Raw genomic sequence first — 9,465 nt, 5'->3', positions numbered from 1 at the left:
GGGGGGGGGGGGGGAAGCAGGCTCCCCACTGAGCGGAGAGCCCAATGTGGGGCTCAACCCCTGGACCCTGAGACCATGACCCAAGCCGAAGGCAGACGCTTAACCCACTGAGCCACCCAGGCGCCCCCATGTTACGTTATGGTTCTTAAGTAACATTCCTATCACTGCAAGGGAGTTAGGTATGTAACAGACATCGTGCGTGTAACAGTTCTGTGTCACAGTTCTGTGTCACAGTTCCCTCCCTTGATTACTTAGTATCACCCTCTGATTTCTGAGATGACAAATGAAGGATGGCACACTATTTCATGTGACACTAAGAACCAGCTCTCTGTGTAATGGTAATTAACTGACCCACAGTTTACAGTTGTTTAAGGGGTCATAAAATCTCAGGTGGAGGACAGACAAGGTGAAGACAGCAGACTGACCATATGCATTTACTTTTGTTCCCTCCTGAAACCCATGAAAATACCAGAAAATGGATTAAAAACTTTTTAAAGGTATAAATTGACAAAAAGAACAAACCAGGGATGGGCACCTGGGTGGCTCAGTTGGTTCAGCAACTGCTTTCGGCTCAGGTCATGATCCTGGAGTCCCAGTACTGGGTCCCACATTAGGCTCCCTGCTCAGCAGGGAGTCTGCTTCTCCCTTTGACCACCTCCCCCTTCTCATGCTCTCTTTCAGTCTCTCTCTCAAATAAATAACTGAACAAAAATTTTAAAAAGAGGGGAAAAAAAAAAAACAGGGGAGGAAACTTGAAAGTAAGAAAGTAGATAGACAGTGACTTGGCAGAGCTGAGAAAAACTGAATTACAAACCAGAGTGGGAAATAAGTTATACCAAAGAACCCCAAGAACTGGGGCGCCTGGGTGGCTCAGTGGTTAAGCCGCTGCCTTCGGCTCAGGTCATGATCTCAGGGTCCTGGGATCGAGTCCCGCATCGGGCTCTCTGCTCAGCAGGGAGCCTGCTTCCTCCTCTCTCTCTCTCTGCCTGCCTCTCTGCCTACTTGTGATTTCTCTCTGTCAAATAAATAAATAAAATCTTAAAAAAAAAAAAAAAAAAAAAGAACCCCAAGAACTAACAGCACTGTGTACATCTGGCAATCAGGGTGAAGGGAAGACCCACAGGAGGGGCTGAAAGTCTATTTCAGAAGGAGCTGAACTCCTAGCTCCCCTCCTTCTCTGCAAGCAGTTTTGAGATTCTCTGACTCCACCCTGGCAGAAGGGCACACAGATGGTCTGTGGGCCAGGGAACATCGAGCATAGTTGAAGATGAGGCTACCCACAGAAAACAGGGGCCTGGATAAATGTTTATAGGCTAAATGCTAACCTAAGCCCCCTCCCTCAGCCCTCTTTCCCCTGGGTCCCAGAAAACTGGCAGCCAGGCCAGTAGCTACAAGAAGATGATAGCATACTCCTTCTCTGGAGAATCTGAACAGCCCAAGGGAGACAAAACTGAAGATACTGACACATGGGTCCCCCCAGTTCACCCCATACTGAATGCCACACATTGACAAGCACACCCAGACTTGTAATCAGCTAGCTAGTGCCCCACTCATAGCTACGATTAGACACTCAGGATCCCCAGACACCTGGGGGGGAACCCCTGACATAAAAGAGACCCCCAATAAGCAAGAATGAAACAAACTGGACTGCACAAGAGAATCTTCAGGGAAAAGGAATCTTTTTAAAAAGATGAGTAATATCCTTAAAGAGTTAGGAGGAGATACAGCAAGCACAAAATAAGAATGTTATTTCTTAAAAAGTAATATTCAGGGGAAAACAAAACAAAACAAAACTCTGTGAAACCAGAAAACGATAGTGGAAATGAAAAAGTCAGTGGAAGGACCGGAACTGAAAGTTACGACAAAAAGATAAAAATTAGAAAAGATAAAAATAGCAAGAAGACTGATCTTAACTGTCCATCATCTGAAAAAGCAGTCTAGAAAGGGCAGACAGAGAAAATAGAAGGGAACAAACCATTAACAGAATAATTCAAGAAAATACTCCTCAAATGAAGAGCACAAGTTTCAGACTGAAAAGGCCATAGATGTTTACAGACTAGAGGAGACAAACACACACGGAAAAAATAAGTCAAGCACACAGTGTGCAAAATGGTAAGTAAATGCTATGAAGAAAAGGAAAGCAGGGAAGGGGATCAGGAATCCTGGGAGTGCAAAGCAGGGTGGGGGGTGGGGGACTGTAGTTTTCTTTTATTTTTTAAGGATTTTACTTTTAATCTGTATGCCAAAGGCAGGGCCCAAACTCACAACCCCAAGATTAAGAGTCACCGTCTACTGATTGAGCCAGCCAGGTGCCCTGGGGACTGTAGTTTTAAATAAGTCAGAGAAGGCCTCTCAAGGAGGGTGATGTTTGAGGAAAGATCTCAAGGGGTAGGGACAGGAGAGAAGCCACGGGGTTGGCTGGGAAAGGAGCACCCCAGGCAGAGAAGTATAAACGCTGGAGGCGAGAGCAGGCTTGGCGTGTCCATCCAGAGAACAGACAACAGTGACTGAGGTGGGGGAAGGACAGCAGAGGTCAGAGAGTTTAGGGTGTACCAGGCCAGGGGCGAAAGGGGGTGGAGATCATCGCCAAGACTTAAGATGTTGGCTCTTACTTTGTGTGAGAGTGGGAGGGTTTTCAGTATTTCGATCATCTGATGAATTTTTTCTAAAGGATCATTCCAGCTGCCATATTAAGAAGTGACTGGGCAAGGAGGGTGAATAAAAAGCGGGGAGCCCAGCTAGGAGGTTACCTCAGTAACCCACGGGAAAGATGATGCAGGGTTAGACTAGGTGATGGCCCTGGAGGTAGTGGGAAAGGGCTGAAGTTTAGGTGTATTTTGAAGGTAGAGGAGGATTTGCTGACAGATCAGATGTGGGGTGTAAGCGATGGAGAGCAGCACAGGTTTTTGGCCAGGACAGAGTTGCCATTCGCTACAAAGGCACCAGGTTTGGGCAGGATGTGCAGAAGGTGTAGAAGATCAGGAGTTTGGCTTTGAACATGTTCACTTTGAAGAGCCTGTTAGAAATCAAGAAAGATGTTAATAAGCAGGTAAGTGAGACGGGAGAGATAAATTTGGAAGTCATTAGCATATCGCTGGTATTTAAAGCCCTCAGAAGGATATCACATGGAGTGACTGTAAAAGACAAGATGCCCCAGTACTGAGTCTTGGGACACTCCAAAGAGGAGGAGAGGTGGTGGCCCTGACAAGGGCTATTTCAGTGGAGTGGTGGAAGTGAAAACCTGAACGGATCTAGTCTCGGAGAACAGGTGGAGGAGAAAAAATAGCAAAGCATAAACAAGCACAACACTTTTAAAGAGTTTTATCATACAGGGGAGCCAAGATCTGGAGTAGATGACGGAGAGGAAAAAATAGACTCAAAAGTTTGTTTTCAAGATGCGAAATAGGAAAGCACGTGTGTATCTGAAAATGACCCAGTGGAGAAAGATTTTGACATTGTAGAGGAAAGGCAAGAGAATTTCTAGAATGTTCTCTAGAAGGCAAGAGGGGAAGGCATCTAATGGACGAGGAAGGACTGAAGTGAGCTGGGCACTTGGAAAGCATACCTGTACTAAAAGAGAAAGCACGCAGAAATATATGGGCGAGAACTTGTGGCTGGGCTCTTACTGAGTCTATTTTATCAGTGAAATGGAACCAAAAGTCATCTAAGTAAGAGAGATGGGGAGGCGGGGAGTGTGCATTTAAGATTCAGAGAGAAGGTGTGAAATAATCATCTAAGAGAATGGGAGTGTAAAGGAATTAGAGCGATGTCATATGATCACTAGGCAGCAGGAAGGGAGTTACATACACCACTTGGCACTGGTTTCCCAGTCACCTATAGCTACAAAGGCACAGAGCAGAGTCTGCTGTGCTCAAACTGCTGAATCTGTTTTTGAGGGAGTAAATGTAACAGACCAGGCATTTCAGCTGAATAAGGAAGGAAGGGAGGCCACCAGGAGGATGAGGGACATGAAGTAAGTGGTGGGTGTGGATAGGGTCAAAGAAGTGTGAACAGCCTGAAATGGAAATGCTCTCACAGTGATGGTGAGGGGTCACCCAGAGATGACAACAGGTAGGTACAGTATCCCAGTCGGCTCAACTGCTTTGGGTGTAAACAATGGCAGTGTTATGCTTTAGATCCTTTCCTTAAAAAAGGAAGAGAAGCATGTGAACATTTGTTTAAAATACTTCATTTGATAGGCTAAAATAAAACATATTTCGTTGATTGAAAAAGAAAGGGGGGGGCTATCAGAGTCAGAACTCCGAGGGAGTAAGCTAACAGGGCCGGAGCCAGCAACAGGAAGACACCCCACATCGCCATCCCAGAAAAGGTGCCCATGTGGAGGACCGAGACCTGGGGAGGGCTCCTGCCGGCGAGTGACAGCGCAACAGGATCAGCGGAGAAGATCCCAGAACGTTGAGGCCACATTTTAGAAGAACATTCATGTAAGCAATGAAATCACTAAGGATGATGACAGAGGAAATGGGGGAGAGAAGCAGCAGACCAGGAGGTACATCACGAATGGAGAGACCTGGTAGGGACACAGCTCAGCTGTGAGCAGGATACATGAAGTCACCATCATACACACATATAGAGCCATCACAGTGGAAGCCCCTAATGCAAGTCTGACTCATTCATAACTATACTAGGAGCAGGAAGGCCGAGGAGAAGCAATGCCAGGGCTGGGGCTGGGGGTGGGGGGGAAGGGGGAATGACATATAGGGGTGAGGGTAGGGGACCAAAAACATATCCTTATCTTTTTGTAATGGAGAGTTGACAGATAATATCTAAAACAGAACAATCCAGAAGAGGCAATCCGAACAAGATAGAGACATTCAAAATATATCAGCTTAAGGACTGAAACGGATTCCAGGGGTGGGGGAAGTAGAAGGGAGACAGGGAGGTGCTGATTTTAAGTAGCAGGCCTTGAAGACTGCTGGGCTCTATAGTTGTGTAGAGAACAGATCAAAAATCAAAAGTTCTAAAAAAAATTTAAAGCTGAGTTGTTAATAAGTGAATAATGATCTAGCCTCTAATTAGGTATTGTTATTCACCATCCCTGATTAATTAGATTCATAAGAGCAATCTAAAATACTCACAAACTCTTGTTTTCTCTCACAGGAAGGATGCCATCTTGTTAACTGATGCCTTTGACTTCACGGATCCCAGTTTAAATTCAGCACTTGGCTGTTACGATGGAAATGTCTATGAACGTCTGTTCCACTGGGCTCAGAAGTCACCGACCAATACTCAGGTAGTTGAGTAGAACACGTTATAAATTATGTAAGAGAGCAGAGAACAAGCAGTGAATACAACTCCACGTTTTCTCATTTTAACTGATCCCCATTAGGTTGGAAATTGCTTAGCATAGCGTGTCTGTTGAAAATATTTTGAGAATACATAAAAGAAACCAGGAGTGGGGATATGGCCCAGCAGGAACAGAGTCTGGACTGTAATCAGCAAAAGGCATTGCTCAGAATTTGGTAAAGGGAACTAGGAGGAAGGTTCAGGCTCTAAATCATGGCTTGACATACCCCAAGGGCATATATACATAGTGGCAGACTGGCTTTTAAATAACAAAAATAAGATAAATCATTGCAGTGATTTAACCATCTTATTTTCGGCCTTTTAACTCTCAGTTTTGTGTTGATAAAAATGGGTACTCAGAGGGGACAGGAAGCTTGGGATGTGGGGGAACACTCAGATCCGACCATCTGCTGGAGACACCTCCTTTCTCCGCATTGAGGAACCCAGCCCCAGGAACAAAGAAGGCTGCTGCAGGGCCATCGGCAGCCCAGCAGAGCCGTATAAATGACCATTACGAGGGTTATGGCAAAAAGACCCCCAGCTGTCCTAAGAGAGAATACCAGAACTCGGTGTCATTGACAGGAGAGGGGAGGACTCCTAAAATCCTAATGATCGAGGGCCCGCATCACAGACCCTCTGCTGTAAGCCTCACTGGAAAAGGTTATGAATGTCAAGAACTCCAATTACTGGAGTAAAGAAATAAACCCTATTTTTAGAATGTGGTAACCCATATTTAATAGCAGATTTGATACAGATGATCAAAACAAAGGTAATCTATAGATAAGCAACAGATAATTTTAAGCTCTATAGTGCACATATGTTACTCAGATAGGGAAGCCTACTCTTTTACCCCTTAGGTCAAATTTCAGAAAAGGTGTCTCAACGCCTCATAAAATTGGCAACTCTCAAGACTTTCATTCACACTTAGCGTGGTGTTAGACTTGCTCTTCACATTTTGCATCCTGTCATACCTCATGGCTTAATCTACCACGATTATCTAAAATTAGAACACAACTGGTCACCTCCAAGATGCTTGCCAGAGGCCAATCCATTTTGGCCACTCCCCGTCTCCAGGGAGGCAGCCTTTTTACCTGACAAGAAAATAGAAAGAACTCACCTAGAGAAAGGTTGATACATTTACCGCTTCATACAGTCAAGCTACTTCTGGCGTTTTACTTTTTCTAATAATTAGATCTCCCTGCTTTCTACTGTTTAAATCCTGGCGTGAAACAGCAGTCCTCCTACTCCAGGTGAGCTCCTGTGGTCTAAGGAAAACTGTATCATGCCCTTTGATGTGCCGGCGAGAAACCGAGCCTGCCGTACACCTGCCAGCAAATGCTGATCTATTTAGCTCAGACAGGCTTAACTAGCAATACGAGGAGGAAACATGCCAGTTCTGATTCCTCATCTTCGCTAAAGAACATAGGGAGTGCCTTGGTTTGTTGTTGTTGTTTTTTACACTTTGTGTCTCCTCTTTACTTTAAAAGCACTGAATCTCGATACTATATGAGGGCAGGTTTATGGAAATGAGGGGCATGACTAGTCCATGGCATCAACAGATCTGGTAAAATGTTGTATTTCTTCCCATTCACTTCTGTTTTTCCTTTTCTCCTGCTACTTGACTGTGAACAAGGAGGGAGTCTTCCTCTTCCTAAGTCCAGGATCTGTCTCAGAGTAGAATCTTTCCATTTATGGAATAAATGAACACAGTTTTATGATCCTCACAGTGGGCCGGAGAACCTGCTGTAGACACCGTAGGCGCTGTAGACTTCCTGCCCATTGTGGCTTATGTCACTTGGCTAAAAGGGGGCCAGGTATAGCAGTGTGGCTCTTCCACGCACAGTAACTTGGGCATGTGAGGTTATCAGTGACCTTGGGGAATTGTTGTCAGTGAGTTAAAATGGCAGTCAGTTGACCACTGACATAGAGCCACATAATCTTCTATCACTGGCTCCTTGAGAGTCTACTGAAAAAGCACTTTTAAGGTATGTATTTCTAATCTGCTATAGATAAATCTGAAGCTGCAATAAGAGACATTTTTCCCCTTCATTTGCACTAGTAGAAAAAGGCATGTGACAGGTATTTCAAATAAATTAAAAAACAACAGCTACGTTAAAACACACCTTGGAGACACAACATTACAAACGGGAATATACTTCATCAACATTTTCTACCAAAAGAAAAGTGCTATGCTAAGTTAAATGTCTTAGAACCCTAAGACAGTCTCTGTTCTGTCTGGGCAGGTTGAGTGTTGAGCTCTATCCCTAGACAGGACGATCCGCTTTCTCATAGTTTCCTCTAGCCATGGTGTGTTTTCTGGCTTTTTTCCTGAGCTGGGTACTATTTCAAGCCAGATTCTCCAAAGGAATCGCAAAAGGCTGTTCCTGCTCCTGATGTGAATTCATATTTAAGCGATTACCTATAGATGCAAACAGCGCAAGAATCACTGGGGATTTCAAAACAAGAATCCTATATCCCCTAAGTATTCTACTGTAAAAATTTGTCCAAGTAGCTGCTAGAAGCATTAAACATACCTACTGATTCATTCATTCAGTCGGTCATTCAGTAAATATTTATTGAGCATATGCTATATGCCAGAAACTATTCTATGTACTAAGGCTACAGTGGAGAACAAAAGAATCATAGATCCTGTCTTCAATGAGGAGCTTCAAGTTTTAGCCAAGTCAGGCAAAAAATTTAATAAACAAGTTAACATAAAAGATGAGGCTAGAACTATAAAGGAAAGAATCAAGACACACAGTAATGAACAATGGGGAATAACCTACTCTGACATAGAATCTTGATTACCTTAGGCCACCTTCTGATTCCTTGCTTTGTGGTTAATGTTCAATTTCAAAGAACCTCAAAAAGTCAAGCATTTTATTTGTATTAAATTCCAAAAGCAAATGATAAGCTGTTTCTAGTTGGCCACCTGCATCCACGATTTAAAATCTGCATGAGAAAAGGAAGGATGCCCTTTGGAAAAAATGTTTCTCCATATGTTCACACAAAATGCCTTTAAAAAATAATTTTTAAAATTAAGAATCTTATGTAATGTTACTTTTTTGAAACTAAAAACTTAATTTGAAGGTAGAAGTCATTAATCCCAGCAGAAATTAATGTCCTAACAATGCACTTTTTTCTACAAATAGGAGAACCCTGCCTATGAGAAATACTTAAGACCGCTATTACAAAGCTGGAAATCCAGGCTGTGAAGTCATCAACGGCATTCAAGAGGCACCACTGTGTGATAATGGTACTATGGCATATACAGCATTAAATTTTAAAGTATGCTTCACATACACATTATATATTTCAAAGTGCATATATATATTGTTTTTAAAGTAAGCTCTAGGGACACCTGGCTGGCTCAGTCAGTTAAGCATCTGCCTTTGACTAAGGTCATGATTTTGGGAGTCTTGGGGTCCTGGGATGGAGTCCTGCATTGGGCTCCCAGCTCAGTGGGGAGTCTGCCTCTCCCTCTCTCCCCCACTCCTGCTGTCTCTCTCTCTAATGAATAAGTAAAATCTTAAAGGAAAAAAACAAAACAAAACAATAAAGTAAACTGATACCCAACGTGGGCTGGAATTTACAATCCTAAGATCAAGAATTACATACTCTACCAACTCAGCCAGCCAGCCATCCCCTGAAGTATTTATTTTTTTAAAGAGTGGGTCATTATCTGCGTGGACTGATAAAACATCTATGATTTACTTCAAGATAATCCATGAAAGGAAAAGAGGAGAGCCAATGGCTGAAGACAGTCATTGGGTCCAGGGGTGTTTGCACTATTCGACTTCTGAGTATGTCTTAAATTTCCCGTGATAAAAAACAGTAGTGCTATCCATTTGTTGCATCTATTTAGTAAAACTGAAGAATTTTACTTTAGATCTAAAGTCAACAGATTCATCAGTTATCACTTGTGTTTAATTTAGCACACATTTATCCAAGGGTTTAAAAGAACATACACAATTCTCCAAATGTGCTTGTATTTGGAGTATCTAAATAAAATGCAGAGCCCTGAGAATACCACTGAGTATCGATTTTTGAAAATCAACTATTTCGCAGTGAAAATTATTTAAAATTTTCTTAAAAAGACATAATTGTTTCAAATTACCCAAATATAATCAAACTACATTTTTCATATTGCATAAGTGA

At 43.0% G+C, this 9,465-nt stretch overlaps 1 protein-coding gene across 2 annotated transcripts in view; it reads left to right on the top strand.

Annotated features, from left to right (window-relative positions):
- Positions 1-9,465, top strand: part of ACOX2 (acyl-CoA oxidase 2) — a 34,683-nt gene that overhangs the window by 22,885 nt on the left and 2,333 nt on the right. For both annotated transcript variants that reach the window (XM_059390040.1, XM_059390039.1), the window contains exons 14-15: positions 5,122-5,254; positions 8,460-8,563. In XM_059390040.1, the coding sequence (XP_059246023.1) occupies positions 5,122-5,254; positions 8,460-8,522 (196 nt within the window). In that variant the 3' untranslated portion in view covers positions 8,523-8,563. The remainder of the gene's footprint in view (positions 1-5,121; positions 5,255-8,459; positions 8,564-9,465) is intronic.

Source organism: Mustela nigripes, chromosome 2 (genome assembly GCF_022355385.1).
Source record: "Mustela nigripes isolate SB6536 chromosome 2, MUSNIG.SB6536, whole genome shotgun sequence".
NCBI classification, from domain to species: Eukaryota; Metazoa; Chordata; class Mammalia; order Carnivora; family Mustelidae; genus Mustela; species Mustela nigripes.
Note: the sequence above shows the minus strand (reverse complement) of the source record. Positions and strands in the feature narration are given on the sequence as shown.